We start from the raw sequence: 15,747 nt of genomic DNA, 5'->3' as shown, positions 1-15,747 counted from the left end.
TTGTCCGTGAAGTCATAATATGCAAAAGTGGGTCGAGGCTCCTGTAAAGATTGTTGCCTTCATCAACTCTTGTAAAGATATTTGATAGTTGTAAAGTCGTAATAATTTTTCAGGGTCACTTATGTGACTTATGTAGCTAATTTGACATTGAGTTGAGCAATTTGAGCTAATTTGACATTGACATTGACATTGACATTGACATTGACATTGAGTTGAGCAAAAGTGGGTCGAGGCTCCTGTAAAGATTGTTGCCTTCATCAACTCTTGTAAAGATATTTGATAGTTGTAAAGTAGATAATTTTAAACCACGACCAAGTTTGACATTCACATTGTCAATGAGTTGAGCAAAAGGTATGAGATTCACAAGATAAGGTCTGAGATTCACAAAATTAAGAGCAAAATAGATGATTTTAAACCACGACCAAGTTTCACAGAACAAGCCCTAAGATTCACTGAACAAGGTCTGAGATTCACAAGATAAGGTCTGAGATTCGCAAAATTAAGAGCAAAATAGATGATTTTAAACCACGACCAAGTTTCACAGAACAAGCCCTAAGATTCACTGAACAAGGTCTGAGATTCACAAGATAAGGTCTTAGATTCACAAAATTAAGAGCAAAATAGATGATTTTAAACCACGACCAAGTTTCACAGAACAAGCCATAAGATTCACTGAACAAGGTCTGAGATTCACAAGATTCACTGAACAAGGTCTGAAATGATAAAAACGCTTGATGCTAGATTCAGAACCAAGTTTTACAATTCTACGTTCCAGTTTCACAAAATAAGGTCCAGGATTCACAGGATTCACAACATTGACAAAATTAAAACGAGCTTAAAACTTGTCTTCTTCAATCGTCATCTCTATTCTCGTTGCTTAAGAATACTCCATTACATCATTCTTCATTCTCGGCCTCTTCCTCTTCTTCCTCTTCTTCCGATGTGTCTCCCTATGTGAAGAATCAAACCTTTTCTGTTTTCAAATCTCTATTCTCGTTGCTTAAGAATACTCCATAGTAGTTGCGTTTTCAAACAATACTAAAATGGAAAGACAAGAGTAGAATTATACATACTTGATTCTCAGGAGGATGATCTGCAAACTCATTTGGACAATTTCTTTTATCGTGGTGTGACATGCGTTTACACTTAGCACACAACCTTTTCTGTTTTTTTGCCTTCATAATTGCCTTATTTTTCTGCTCACCATCCTTTTACCACTACCTTTGTTTCTAGAGACTTTAGGTGGTAAGATCTTGATTTCTTTTGGAGCCTTGCAGTTGAGAAGGGCCTCCAATTCTTGTTCTTTGGTCAAAGGCTTTGGGTTTGGCTCCAACTTTTCTCGAAATTCTTTTATTAGCTTGGCAAACTCTCTCATATCTGACTCTTCTTCTTTTCTTTTGAGCATACCAACAGTTGCGTAAATCTCATACCACACCCGAGACATTCCAAATTTAATATTATCAGTAAGATCATTGTTTTCCAGTAGATTTCCATTCAAATCATAAATCGGGTTTCTGAGTGCATTCTTACTCCACCTACGCAAAATGTATTTCTCATGAATTTCCTTAAACTTTCCCGAGCAAATCCAAATGATGTGGTTGCATAAGATACCTTTCCTTTCAAACAATTTACATGCACAACGGACATCCATTGTTCTCCTATTGTACTCAACTGCATATCTCTTTCGCTTGTTCGCGTCCTCAACAATTGAAACTTCAAAGTTAGTTACTGAATCTGGTAGGGTGTATCCACAAACACTACACGCATTTACCGAAAATTTAACCTCCTCTTGGAAGTCAAAGAACACTTCATGTGTATAGACCTTCACTGCATGGGCCTCCCAGTTTGACCCGAATAGGGTTTCAGGCATTGAGTTCTGGCTCTGTGCTTCAAGAAGCTTCAGATTGTGCCTTTGTTGGTCCATGGCACTCTCAAATCTCATCCAAAATTCTACAAGAGTCTCATATTTATTTTCAAATCTCTTGAAGAAGCTATTCGAACTCTCTGATCTTTGTGTGATTTTTAAAATGTTGCCCATTGGCATATTCCTGAAATAAGCGGGTATCCACTGATCTCGTTCCGCAAACTTGTCAGTCAACCATTTATCTTCTTCTAACGAAAACTCGCTAATGACCTTAGCCCAATTCTTTTCAAATTCCTCAGGCTCCAAGTCCTCGCTCCAGACAACATTGTTCAGACGACTTAAGAAATCAGTCTCTTTGCAAATTGTGCTCCCAACCTTGCCTGTTACTTTCTTCATAATGTGCCACGTGCAAAAGCGATGTCTTGCTTTTTTGAACACGGCTGCAGGTCACAAAGATCACATTATCTATTGTTAGAGATCTTTGGTCACAAATCAAGCTCTAAGATTCACTAAACAAGGTCTCAGATTCACAAGATAAGAGAAATAACAATATAGGCACTTTCAACAACTTATGACCAAGTTTAAGAATATTAGCTTTGTGTGTCACATAACAAGCCCAAAGATTCACTGAACAAGGTCTGCGATTCACAAGATAAGGTCTGAGATTCACAAAATTAAGAGCAAAATAGATGATTTTAAACCACGACCAAGTTTCACATAACAAGCCCTGAGATTCACTGAACAAGGTCTGAGATTCACAAGATAACGTCTGAGATTCACAAAATTAAGAGCAAAATAGATGATTTTAAACCACAACCAAGTTTCACATAACAAGCCCTAAGATTCACTGAACAAGGTCTGACATTCACAAGATAAGGTCTGAGATTCACAAAATTAAGAGACTGATAGATGATTTTAAACCACGACCAAGTTTCACATAACAAGCCCAAAGATTCACTGAACAAGGTCTGAGATTCACAAAATAAGGTCTGAGATTCTCAACATAAGGTCTGAGATTCACAAAACAAGGTCTCAAATTCACAAGATAAGAGAAATAACAAAATAGGCAATTTCAACAACTTATGACCAAGTTTAAGAATATTAGCTTTGTGTTTTACAAATCAAGATCTAACTTTCACAAAACACACTCTATGATTCACAAAATAAACTTCAAGATTCACGAATAATGTTCCTAGATTCACCAAATAAATAACCAGTTTCACAAAAGTAAGATATTCCAAACACACCTGGAACTGCATTTATTATTCCGGCATCTTGGTCACTGATGATGTAATTGAGTTCTTTGCCACCCATTGCTTTCAGAAACTGCTGAAATGTCCAAATAAACGAGTCAACATTTTCATGATCTAAAAGCACGCATCCAAATGTTATTGACTTTTTGTGATTGTCAATGCCAGTGAAAGGTGCAAATTTCATGTTATATTTGTTCGTTCCATAGGTTGGATCGAATGAAATAGCATCACCAAACAATGCGTAACATCTGATGGAATCCGCATTTGTCCAAAAAATTCTTGTCAAAGCACTGTCAGCATTTGTTTCATATGAAAATACCAACCCTTTTGTTTCTCGGAGGGCCTCTAAACGAGAGATGAACATATGTCCATCCTTGCCATTAAGTAGACACTTTACTTCCCTTTGGAAATTCTTGAACTGCGTAAGGGTAGCTCCAACATTTTCGAAACCCTCTGCTTGTTCCTTGCATAATTTGTATGTTAAACTAGCCCCGACATTCAATCTCGAATTTTGGATAATCAATTGCTTATGATATTTGTTCAGTTGATTTATATTAAGAGCAAGTTTCTCAAATTCCTTATTTTTGACAGGCGTCACTGGGTGATTGTGACCCTCACGGAATTGGTCAATCTTGTACATCTTTTCATGGAACATGAATTTTATCATTGCTTCACAACCCCACCTTTTAATTTTAGTTATTCTTGTACCACTTTGCTTATTGGAACTCTCAGCTTCACCGCACCGCAACTCCACCCTTTTTCGTACTGGTTTTAGCAGTTTTTGTTTTTCTATTTGCACTTATTGCACTAGCTTTTGTTTTGTCACCAGTTTCAACAGTTGTTGTTTTTGCATCAGCTTTGGGAGGACGATTTTTCCTATTATTAAAACCTTGACGATGAAAAACCATGCATTTTGTTCGAATAATACCATCTTTAAACCTCTTAGTTGAAGACTTCCTTGCTTCAAACCCACAAGCAATAGCATAAATTTTATAGAACAACATTGCTGATTCTAAGTCCACAAATGTTTTGCCAAGCGTGGGTGTAAACTTCTCTTCAATCCTACTTATCCATTGCTCAGTGCCACCCGGTGTGTAAGTTACCAAAGTAGTAGGTGTGAAAATAGTTGACATTGTAGGGGTTGTTAAGACAGCGGTAGAACCCTCACCATCCTGGCGAGAACCAACATTAGAGCAAAGAACCTCACCACAACCGACACGAGGCGTCACACTACACTGTGAGTTGTTGTTGACATTTGAATCAATACCTAAGAAGATAAAAGGTTCACAAAGTCACATCTCACATTCACAAAACAAGGTTTAAGATTCACTAAATACGGTCTGTGATTCACAAATAAAGTCTGACGATATTATCTGAGCAAGGAAGAGAGCAGAATAGGTCATTCCTAAAGGGTTCACAAAAAGAGCTCTAGGATTCACAAATACGAGGACTGAGATTCACAAGTTCACTTTTTGGTTCAGATTATTAGTTCAGTTTTTAATCTTACCCAGGTTGTATATATTAGTTAAGTTTCACAAAATAACCTTCTAGTTTCACAAACTACGGTCTCTGCTTCTCACAAAAAGAAATAAATAAATTGCATCAGTAACGTTTAACAACAGAGATTCACAAAATAAGGCCAAAGATTCACTAAATAAAGGCTGAGATTCACCAAATAAAGTCCGAGATTCACTAAATAAAGAATCAGATTATTAGTTCAAATAATTTTAAAAAGATTTGGTGAAGATTTTTAAGTTTTATTTAATTATCACATTATCATCATTTGTTAAGATTCACTAAACTAGGTCTGAGATTCACAAAATAAGGTCTAAGATTCACAAAATAAGTAAAAGAGCAGCAAAGGTGATTCTAACAACTTATGATGACCAAGTTTCATAAAACAAGCTCTAAGATTCACTAAACTAGGTCTGAGATTCACAAAATAAGGTCTGAGATTCACCAAATAGCAAAATCCACTCAATTCATACACTCTTATGGTAACAATTCAACCAACTCTTACAGTCACTCAATTAGGTCGTAAGATTCACAAATTCAACTCAATTCATAAACCAAACCTTGCAAAAAAAACTGAAATACAATATCGATCCATATATTCCATAATAATCGAGCAGAAATTTTGACAAATGCAAATTGAATCAGAAAACATGAGATTTTACAAAAATTACATAAAAAACGATATACATGATTCAATAACACTATTATCATCAATCATTGTGATATCTACAATCTCCATAGCAATTAGAGTTGCACAATCGTTAAAAACAATTTAGTAAGTAGTACGAAATCGCGAGAAAAATGAAATCGCTCAAAATATTGGTCAAATTCGAACGTTCTATTTACAAAATCGTTCAATTTGATCAAATTCGAACCTGATATCATGAATTTATGAGTGAATTGACAGAATTGTATGAATATACTCAATTTTGATCAAAATTATGAAATTACCTGGAAATTAATCGATTTTTCTTCTGAAAGTACTTGAATCAACGTTGTTGAATGTTGTTTTGATGAAATCCACGAACAATCGATGAACAAATTGATGAGCTTTGCTGAAGAATTTCCGTTGAACGAACGAGAGCTTGCTTGTTGAAGAATTTTCAGGAAAATAATTTTGTTTGTATATTTTAGAGAGAGAGAGAGTGTGTAATTGGGCTATTGTATGATTTAATATTTTAGTGAGAGAAAGTATTTTGGGCTAAATGAAAAGATTTGTAATGACCCCTCAATTTTCAGCCCAATGAATAATAGGAAGTTAGTCCATAAATGAAGGATTAATGAAGGAATTTGGTGGTAGTAGCGCCACTCGCCATAATTAACTGGCCTCACCTAGGATTCTACTCTCTCTCTCTCTATCTCTCTCTTTCTCTCTCTCTGTATATATATATATATATATATATATATATATATATATATATATATATATATATATATATATAGAGGCGGGATCTCGTGAGTTTGGTTCTTACGGTGAGTTGTGAGTTTGTGTGCTCACAAATCTCAGCCATTGAATAAAGGGAAATAGATGGCTAAGATTGAATATTATAAAAATTGTAAAAAAAAAAAAAAACGCTGAAAACAAACTCAAGTCCCAGACTTTTACTCTTCTTCGTCCCCAATTTCTTCGATTCAACATTCAAAATCGCCGATCTCAAAACGTAATTCTCTCTTTCTCTTCCTCTAATCTTGATTCGTTGCGACAAAAATGGAGAACTTGATATCGCTAGTTCATAAGATTCAATGAGCATGTACAGCTCTCGGTGATCATGGCGACGAAAGGGGTCTTCCGACTATTGATTAATTGATTAACACCAATTAATCAATGAAGAATCAAGATGAACTCCCATCTATTGCCGTTGGTGGTGGTCAGGTACCAGATTTAGTTTCTTCGTATCGTTTTTTTTTTCTAGCTCAATTAATCAAATCTTCTATTGATAATAATCATGCGTTTCATTTGATTTGGTTCCCCTTTGTATATTTTGATTTTGTTTTCTGGGTTCGCGATCGTTTCGAAACCTAAATGCTAGATTATGGTGATTGTTAGTTCAAAATCAATTCAGTTTTACCTAGAACAAGTTCAAATCACACCAATTAAAAAGGAATTTTGTAAAAAAAAATACAATTGACAGGGAATTAGTATGTGGGTTGTGGTTGAAATAGTGATTTTTTGTGAAATTTAATTTGGGTTCGATCCGTTCGTTAACTATATTGCTGCTGTTAATCTTCATTCTTGAATGATACACAAATTCATGCTCGGATGGTGGTCGAATGATGGCTGTAGCATGTGATACTCCTCCAAATACACCCCTCTATTGTTGCATTTATGTTCTCAGGAGTGTCGTGAAATCATTCTTAGTTTCATTATTTACTCGAAAACTTTCACAGGAGCCTAATCATACGGTTAAAGAAGCTGGAAGCAGCCTTAAACGCAAGGAATACGAGTCAGATGAGGAGTCTCCTCGTAAGAAACCTACTACTCATCATCGTATGGCAGTTGTGTATGACAGTGATGAGGAATGAATATTGGAGTGATTTAAGAAACACCACTCTCAGGTTTGTGCATTTAAGGGTGTTTTATAAGGACATTTTTGCAGCTTGTGAAATCTGAGTTTTTTTATAAAACCAAGAAGTATCTTGTAAAATTAAACTATTTCACGCTAAATTCTAGTGTGTCTATCCTTCGCGTAATCCATGATAGTTTTTTATAAATTGTTTCCGAGTATAATGCATTTCCGCTTTATTCAAGGATTTTGTTAAATACTCGTAACTGCCTTATAATGAGCGACTTTATTCAATGACATCAGACAGCTATACCCTTGAACTGTCAACCAAGCTCAATCCCATGGATCCGGCGGAGGCAGTAGTTACCGCGGTGGTAACGGAGGAGGAAGCCGAGGATATGGAAGTGGTGGATCTCGGGTCTCCTGTAATTCGTCTGTCTGGATATGGTGTGATTTGTGTTATTAACACTTGTGCAGCACTGAACTCTGATAGACCTGTTTGTTTTTCAGGGAAGGTATTTGCACTATATGCAGATGTCGAGTTGCTTGAGCGAACAAATCAACTATTACAATATGGTGTATGATTTCTGAGAAATAGCATTTCAGAATAAGGTTCTCACATGTGGACCTTTCAAATTAGTTTAGGTCACATTTGCCTTTGGTCAATTGTCGATCTGTTTTTTTCGGCGTTGTTGTACAGTTGTTCCGGTTTTTACTGTTGAAATAGGATAGAGAATTCACATGAGTGATGATGGGAATACAAAGAGCACTAAAAATTGACAGACAGGCTATCCTCACGTCGTAATATGTGCATTTCCTTGTTTTGGCAATTTTGCTACTCCGTTCTCCTTCCTACTCCATAGTCTGTACTAGTATTAGTTAGCTATTTTGTTTCCAATTTTAATTAATTTATTTTTCTCTACGTGAGTCTCTTTTATGCCCCTTTAAATTTTATATACACCACAATAATGATCAATAATGTGAGAATAACACGAGAATAACACCATAATAACACTAAAATAACATTAGAATAACACCACAAAAACACTATGATAATAACATCACAATAACAGTAGAATAACGGCACAATAACATGTGGTAAAAAAAGGGTAAAAAAATCAAAGTAGTAAAAAATCAAAGTGACATCGGAATAATATCACAATAACATCAGAATAACAGTAGAATAACAGCACACGTGTTAAAAAAAAAAAAAAAAAAAGAAAAAAAATCAAAGTCGCAAAAAAAAAATCAAAGTAACAGCAGAATAACATCACAATACCAGCGGAATAACAATAACATGAGGAAAAAAAAAAAGAAAAAAATCAAAGTTGTTAAAAAAATCAAAGTCGCACCGGAATAATATCACAATAACACCAGAATAACAGCACAATAACATGCGTAAAAAAAAGAGTAAAAAAATCAAATTAGTAAAAAAATCAAAGTGACACCGGAATAACATCACAATAACAGCAGAATAACAGTAGAATAACAGCACAATAACACGTGGTTAAAAAAAAGAAAAAAAAAATCAAAGTCGTAAAAAAAATCAAAGTAACAGCAGAATAACATCACAATAACAACGGAATAACAATAACATGTGGTAAAAAAAAAAAGAGAAAAAAAAAGTCGTTAAAAAAATCAAAGTAAAAAAAGCACAATAACAGCATAATAACACTAGGTAAAAAAAATAAGAGTAAAACAATTTCAAGTAAAAAAAAATCTGGTACAAAAAGAAAAATAAAAAAAGGTAACATAATGAGAAAATTAAAGAAAAATATAAGAGAAAAAAAAATCAAAGTGGTAAAAAAAAAAGCACAATAATAGCATAATAACACGACGTAAAAAAAACAGAAAAAAAAAAGTAAAAAAAAAAAAAAAAAAAAGTAACATTAGAAAAAAAGAAAAGTAAATGACAGTGTTTTTATATGACATGTAAGATTAGATCTTGACCATTCATCTCTAATGTAATCTAATGGTTGAGATTTCCCCAACTCACAACTCACCATAAAAACCAACTCACCAAATCCAATCTCTCTCTCTCTCTCTCTCTATATATATATATATATATATATATATATATATATATATATATAGTGATAAGTTCTTCTAAGTCCTTAATATCTTTTGAGTCCCTAAGTCTTTATTAGGGCCCTTGGATTAGAAGAATGGAGAGTTGAGATTTGCCTACTTTAAGCCCATTATAGGCGTGAAAAAAAAAAAAGGAAATAGGGTGAGCGGGGAGAGAGAATGGCTGTGTCAGTACTACTTGCTATTACCCACTGTGCACACACAAACACATGCATAATCACTCAACAACCTTCCTCAACACATTTCTTAGTCATACTCCAGGAAACACAATTTGAAAAAAAAAATACTCATCAGACTGGCGAAAATTGAGCGCAAATCCTACTTTCTTCATCTCCCATCTTCCTTTATCAGATTTCTTGATCGTCTTCCATTATTATCCTTTAGCATCTTCCATTATTATCGTCGAAGCTGACAAACAAACAACAATACCAACGTCCAACGTAAAAAATGACGGCTTTGCAAATGGTTCCATTTAACCATGGTAATGATTGGATTGTTTTTTTTTTTAATTTTCTTCAGGTTAGTTTATATATAATATTGTTATGAAAACATTAGGTTAGATATTAACAGTTCTTTAAATATGACGAGGAAGTGTATTTTAGGTTATTTTTGAAGATTGTTTTTTATCATGCAAAATCTGTTAAACTACTCCATGATGGAAGTTAAACTCTGTGAATAATAAGTTCAACATCATAGTGTCAGGCTTGAAATTTATAACAGTGAATTCGATGAAATTGTAATCTTAACTGCAAAAGGTGTGAATGTAAGCCACAAAAGTATTATTGTAATTATTATGGTAGAATTGATTATCAAAAGTGTAATATTTGTATAAATTATAAAACTGTAATTATATGTGATAAAAGTATAGATTTAACAGGTAAAAGTGTTATTGTAATAGACATAATATGTCAGTTTTGAAACTATAATTGTAATAATTACAAGTATAATTGTAACGTACAAAAGTGTAATTATAACAACCAAATAGTTTATTGTAACAAAAAAGCTGCAACTTTATAAACTATAATTGTAATAATAAAAAGTATAATTCTAACAGATTGGACTGTAATTTTAACAGGCAAAAGTGTGATTGCAAAAGATAATTTCTGCAAGTTTTGAAACTATAATTCTAATAGAAACAAGTATAATTGTAAGAAAGAAAAGTGTAATTTTAACAACCAAAGGGTTGATTGTAACAGAAAAGCTGCAACTTTATAAACTATAATTGTCGTAATAAAAAGTATAATTCTAACAGATTGAAACTGTAATTCTAATAGAGACAAGTATAATTGTAAGAAAGAAAAGTGTAATTTTAAGAAATATATAATTTGAACTAATATATGGGTTACTTTAAGTTGTTATGAAAACTATTGATAATTATTACGCTATTGTCAGATAATATGGAGCACAATGGAAAACAAAAGCCGAACGAAGAAGAATTTTGCAAAGATGTTGAAGCTAAGTTCACCCCGTATGTTGGTCGGAATTCTGGAAATAGAGGAAGCGAGTGACATTTTATAGAATTTATCTTTGTTGCTTGTGGTTTTGATGTGCGTAAGTACACAACTAAGAGATGGCGTGGAGGGGAGATCAAATCTAAACTGTTGGTTTGCAACCGGGAGGGGTTCAAACAGAAGGGACAATTGGAGTGTAGTGGCGGCCAGGACTCAGGTAGGAGACACAAAGTCAGGCGTGTTGGTTGCAAAGCGAGGATTAGGCTGTTCTTGATGAAGGGGGAATTACGAATTGACAGATTCCACAGTGGGCACAACCATGAACTCGTATCGCCCGGAGATAGAGAGTTCCAAAAGTTGGCATGCAACATAATGAGACTATCACAAAATGATAATCCTTTATAATTCAAGGGTGAGTTAATTGGAATTACACTTTTCTTGATTAAAATTACACTTTATTTTGATAGAATTACACTTTTGTGATCTAAAATTACACTTTTTGAGTCTGCTATTACATTTTCTATTGTTAAAACAACACTTTTCTTTTTTTGAACTGATATATTTGTATCTGTTTTAATTATGTTTTTTGATGAATAAAATCTGTACATCTAAAAGATCGTCATTAATCAACAGCTGAAGATAGGAGCTACGAAGACGTACAAAATTCTGAAGGAACATGTTAATGGGTTTGAAAACATCGGTGCTAGTTTGAATTCTTTTAAGAACTTTCACAGGGATGTGAAATGCTACATTCATGAACGGGACGGTCAGATGTTCGTGGACCACTTTAAGGAGTTGGCTGTTACTAGACCAGGGTTCTTCTTTGACTATGATGTTGATTCTGACGGTAGCCTTAGTAAAGCTATATGGGCGGACGGGATCGCTAGAAGGAACTACTCAGTTTTTGGGGATGCAGTGTCATTCGATCCGACGTATTCCACCAATAAGTATGACATGTCATTCACACCTTTCACGGGGGTTGATAATCATAAACGGTCAGTCACTTTCTGTGGAGCGCTTGTTGCTCATGAAGATGCAGACTCGTTTAAATGGGTGTTCACCCGTTTCCTGGGTGCGATGGGTGGCAAAGAGCCTAAGTACATTATCACCGATCAGGATGCTGGTATTCTTAAAGCGGTGCCATTGGTGTTCAAGACAGCGCGCCACCGCTATTGTATGTGGCATATCATGAACAAGGTTCCAAGCAAGTATGGAATGGCGAGAGATGATTATTCAGTGTTTATAAAGAAATTGAATGCCATAATATGGGATGAAGACATTGAACCGGCAGAGTTCGATACAAAATGGGAAGAAATTGGCAGGGAACACAATGTTAATAACATTGACTGGTTCCAAGAAATGTACGCTAAAAGGAGGCAGTGGGTTATGGCTCATTGTAGGGACCTAGATATGGGAGGTGTTATGAGGACAACCCAAAGATCAGAGAGCGAAAATAGTTTTTTTAAGAGATTTGAGAGTAAGTCAGGAACATTAGTTGAGTTTACGATGCGTTTTTGACAACAAGAATGGACCAAAGAAAAGACACACATAGAAACAGTTGACAATGTAATGAGACACAGTTTCCCTGAAATATCAACGCATCTAGCTATTGAAGTGCACGCGGCAGAAGTGTACAGTCATAAAGTATTCGAGGAATTTAAAGAAGAGGCCAAGTGCTCAATTGGTACTTGTAAAAGTAGAGGATTCACTGAGTGTGGCTCTTTAGAAGTGACCACTGTAAGAGATGCAAAGGGGAGAGAAATTATGAGGTCACATTCGCCGGTATCATTCTCAGTAGCGTTTGTTTACTAAAATTATACTTTTATCCGTTAAAATTATACTTTTGTTGATTAGATAATACGTTTATTGATTACCTTTACTAAAATTATACGTTGGGTTGCTAAAGTTATACTTTTATCCGTTAGAATTACACTTTTACTGATTAGTATTACACTTTGGGTTGTTAAAATTGCAAATTGATTAAAGTTATACTTTTATCCGTTAGAATCACACTTTTATTGGTTACAATGCTAATTTTGTGTATTACTACGGTCACACTTTCGTCTGACTGATTTAACTAACATATTACTTTATAATGTTGAACTAGATACACTGAAAGCCACTTGTAGCTGCAGAATGCTTGAGAGGAAAGGCATCATTTGCCGGCATGTCATATGGATTTACTCGTCGAACGGAGTGAAGATTATTCCAGAACAATGTATTATTAAAAGATGGTGTAAAGATGCAAGGTTGTCTAAAATGTTCGATTGTAATGGTGAAGCAGCGAGGACATTGATATAATAGATGGAAAACAGATTGCGATGTCGATGTAATGTGGTCGGAGATTCATCGAGACAGTTGGGTTGCTCGGGGCAAATTGAAGAATGATGTCGAGAACTTCTCGTGTCTAATTAGACAGTTTAAGGAGAAACTCTCACCATTAGGATCACCATTGAATAAACGTCAACAGTTGGAGAAAATTCTTGGATGTTCTCCTACTGAGGAGATAACCATTTTGCCGCCCAAGAAATCCAAGAACAAAGGGAGCGGGAAGAGAATGTTGTCGAAGAAGGAAAAAGCAGTTGCTTTGGCAAGGAAGCCAAAACGTATGTGTAAAAATTGCAAGCGATTAGCTAACCATGACAAAAGGAACTGCCCTAACCCATTCGCAGAGCACCCGCCAGTCTCGCAATCGTCAGAAACCTCATCGGAAGAAGAAGAAGATGGAGAAGACGAAGAAGAAGGAGAAGAAGACGAAGAAGATGAAGATGCAGTCATCTTAGAATAATCAATTTAAGACGTAATAAGTAGTGCAATTTTTTGGGATGTCTACACAAAATACGAGGTACAACATGATGTTTCGTATTGTGTTTAGACATCAAAGCGCCGAGAAGACAACCGGTCGCCTTTGGTATTACAATGTATCTTGATGAAGTTATTTAGTTAGAATTACAATTTTCTATTTTAAAGTTACACTTTTTGTTATTTACTGATAACACTTTTATGCCTTAGAATGACAATTTTTCTCTGCAATTAGACAATTTGTTAGTTAAAATCACACTTTAATCAGTTAGAATTACAATTTTCTCTACTAAAACTACACTTTATTAAGTTGAAATATGTTCTTCAAAGTATGTAATTTTAAGTTAAAAATGTAATTCTAACTAAATAATTTGTTATTTACAGTAACACTTTTTTTAAGTTAAAATATGTAACGCTTGACTATCATGACAAATTATGTTCTTCAAAGTACACAGTTATTACATTTCTATTTTATGTAATGTAAGGTAAATCTGTCACTGATATGGCCTGTTAGAATTACACTTCTGAAGGTTACAATTACAATTTTGTGTATTACTGATCCACGATTTCTTCCGATGATTTAGCTAACATATTACTCTATATTGTTGAAGTAGATACATTGAAAGACAGTGTGGCTGCGTCTTGCTTGAGAGGAAAAGGCATTCTTTTATAGAATGTCGTAAGATTATTTACACAAAAACTAACTGTCTACATTAAGTTTGCTAACAGCTGCAAATATGAAATAAGTGTTTACATAGCCAAGGGAATATTCCAAAAAGAACAGAACTACTAAATTAAGGTTGTTATTTTTTCACATTGGCACGGGGCTGTCTACGCTTCTGTTGTAATACCTTCCACAGTTTGTCCTTCGTGCTAACAAAAGCTTTGACCTTCTCGAGCACACCTTCGCGCAAAATGTTCATGTCTGCCGCGTAACGAGGGTAGCTACCATTTGGATCACCAAATAGCGCCGTGATTTCTTCTTCTCGAGATCTTCATGCTGAAAAGGAAGACCCTCGTATAAGAGCATCGCCATCATGGTGAACAGTCCGACTGGTTGGTTGAGAGTTGGTGACATCCCTTTGAAAGGTATCCGGCGCAACACATACTTTGGAATTTCCGTGCCCTAGTGTTTTTCTTTTCCTTATCCCGTGATTCTAAATAATCACTCACTCGCGCTAGACCGCAAATGTACATAATTACCCTATAAAAGCGATTGAACAAAAAAGATAGCATTCGGAAGAAAGCAATCGAAAATAACTTACAATTAAACGCATTTGCTTTGCCAAATCTGCGACTTCTTCAAGTCGAATGCCTTTGCCCGTCCAGCAAGTCGATTGTATTTGATTTGTGATTGATACATACGCATGCAAAATGGTCGTCAATGCAGAACGGGACAAATAGCAAGTCTGTTTTCAAGTTAACGGTGCGGTCGCTGTCGCCGATGAAGGTGTCCCAGATCTGGTACAGTCGTCATAGTTCTTTGTCTCGATTGTGTGCCTGGTTGCTCAAACGTCCCGAGCATACGCAATAAGAAATCCTTGAAAAGGCAATAGTGAACATGATTCTTTGTTTTTACATTGTCACCCAAAATTAAACTATTGTCCCTTAAAATTACACTTCACACCGTTAGAATGACACTTTTGAGGATTAAAAGAACTAAAGTGAAACATTCACATTAAAACAGCGTAACTAAGAAAAGTGACATTCTAAGTAACAAAGGTGTAATACAAGTGGACATAAATATTATGCAATGATAAATGGAATTACCATGTGACGTATACCAAAGAATGACATCCTCATATGGTCGCCATATTCCTCCTTCTCCAAATGGTTCATCAAAATGGACCAAAGACTCGATCACATCTAACGACATCGGTTTTCAGGCATCAAGGACATAATGTCTTTTCTCCGAAGCGTTGCGTGACGGGTGTACGGACATTGTTCATTCGCACTCCGTAATATTAAAGAAGTCGTTAATTAAAGTAAAATAAATGTCAAAAATAATTTGAGTATCCTTGAATAAAGAAGGCGTTAATTAAGCCGGTGACTGACCGTTCATCATAAGTGTGGTCATCTAACAAGCAATAGTCGGCTACATGCTTCCGCTTGAGTTTAATATCCTTGATTAACGCTTGATTGCCCCGGAGCAGCTTCGACACCACATTTGTGTTGAGCCCACCTCTACCACAGTCGAGAGAGCAGCCCAACCCGTCCCCCTTTCCACGGGGATGGCTCTTGACGGCTGATAGCGCTTGACCAGATGGAAT

At 35.2% G+C, this 15,747-nt stretch overlaps 2 protein-coding genes and 1 long non-coding RNA gene across 3 annotated transcripts; 2 read left to right on the top strand and 1 right to left on the bottom strand.

Annotated features, from left to right (window-relative positions):
• Positions 1-699: 699 nt before the first annotated feature.
• LOC141640772 (protein FAR1-RELATED SEQUENCE 5-like) lies at positions 700-5,371 on the bottom strand. Its single transcript, XM_074449454.1, has 7 exons — positions 5,320-5,371; positions 4,221-4,384; positions 3,112-3,580; positions 2,088-2,304; positions 1,668-1,910; positions 1,408-1,535; positions 700-713 (listed from the first exon to the last, which is right to left on the bottom strand). The coding sequence occupies exons 1-7, from the start codon at positions 5,369-5,371 to the stop codon at positions 700-702; spliced, it is 1,287 nt and encodes a 428-aa protein (XP_074305555.1).
• An 812-nt stretch (positions 5,372-6,183) lies between these two features.
• Positions 6,184-8,058, top strand: LOC141642739 (uncharacterized). Its single transcript, XR_012543408.1, has 3 exons — positions 6,184-6,505; positions 7,021-7,188; positions 7,440-8,058. It is a non-coding gene; the product is annotated as an uncharacterized LOC141642739 (long non-coding RNA).
• A 2,558-nt stretch (positions 8,059-10,616) lies between these two features.
• Positions 10,617-13,646, top strand: LOC141629598 (protein FAR-RED IMPAIRED RESPONSE 1-like). The gene is made up of 2 exons (XM_074442577.1): positions 10,617-11,087; positions 11,309-13,646. Exons 1-2 carry the CDS (start codon positions 11,064-11,066, stop codon positions 12,191-12,193), a joined length of 909 nt encoding a protein of 302 aa, XP_074298678.1. The 5' UTR covers positions 10,617-11,063; the 3' UTR covers positions 12,194-13,646.
• Positions 13,647-15,747: the final 2,101 nt, after the last annotated feature.

The sequence above is a fragment of the Silene latifolia genome, chromosome 2 (assembly GCF_048544455.1).
Source record: "Silene latifolia isolate original U9 population chromosome 2, ASM4854445v1, whole genome shotgun sequence".
Classification (NCBI taxonomy): domain Eukaryota; kingdom Viridiplantae; phylum Streptophyta; class Magnoliopsida; order Caryophyllales; family Caryophyllaceae; genus Silene; species Silene latifolia.
This window is presented reverse-complemented; position numbering and strand designations above follow the sequence as displayed.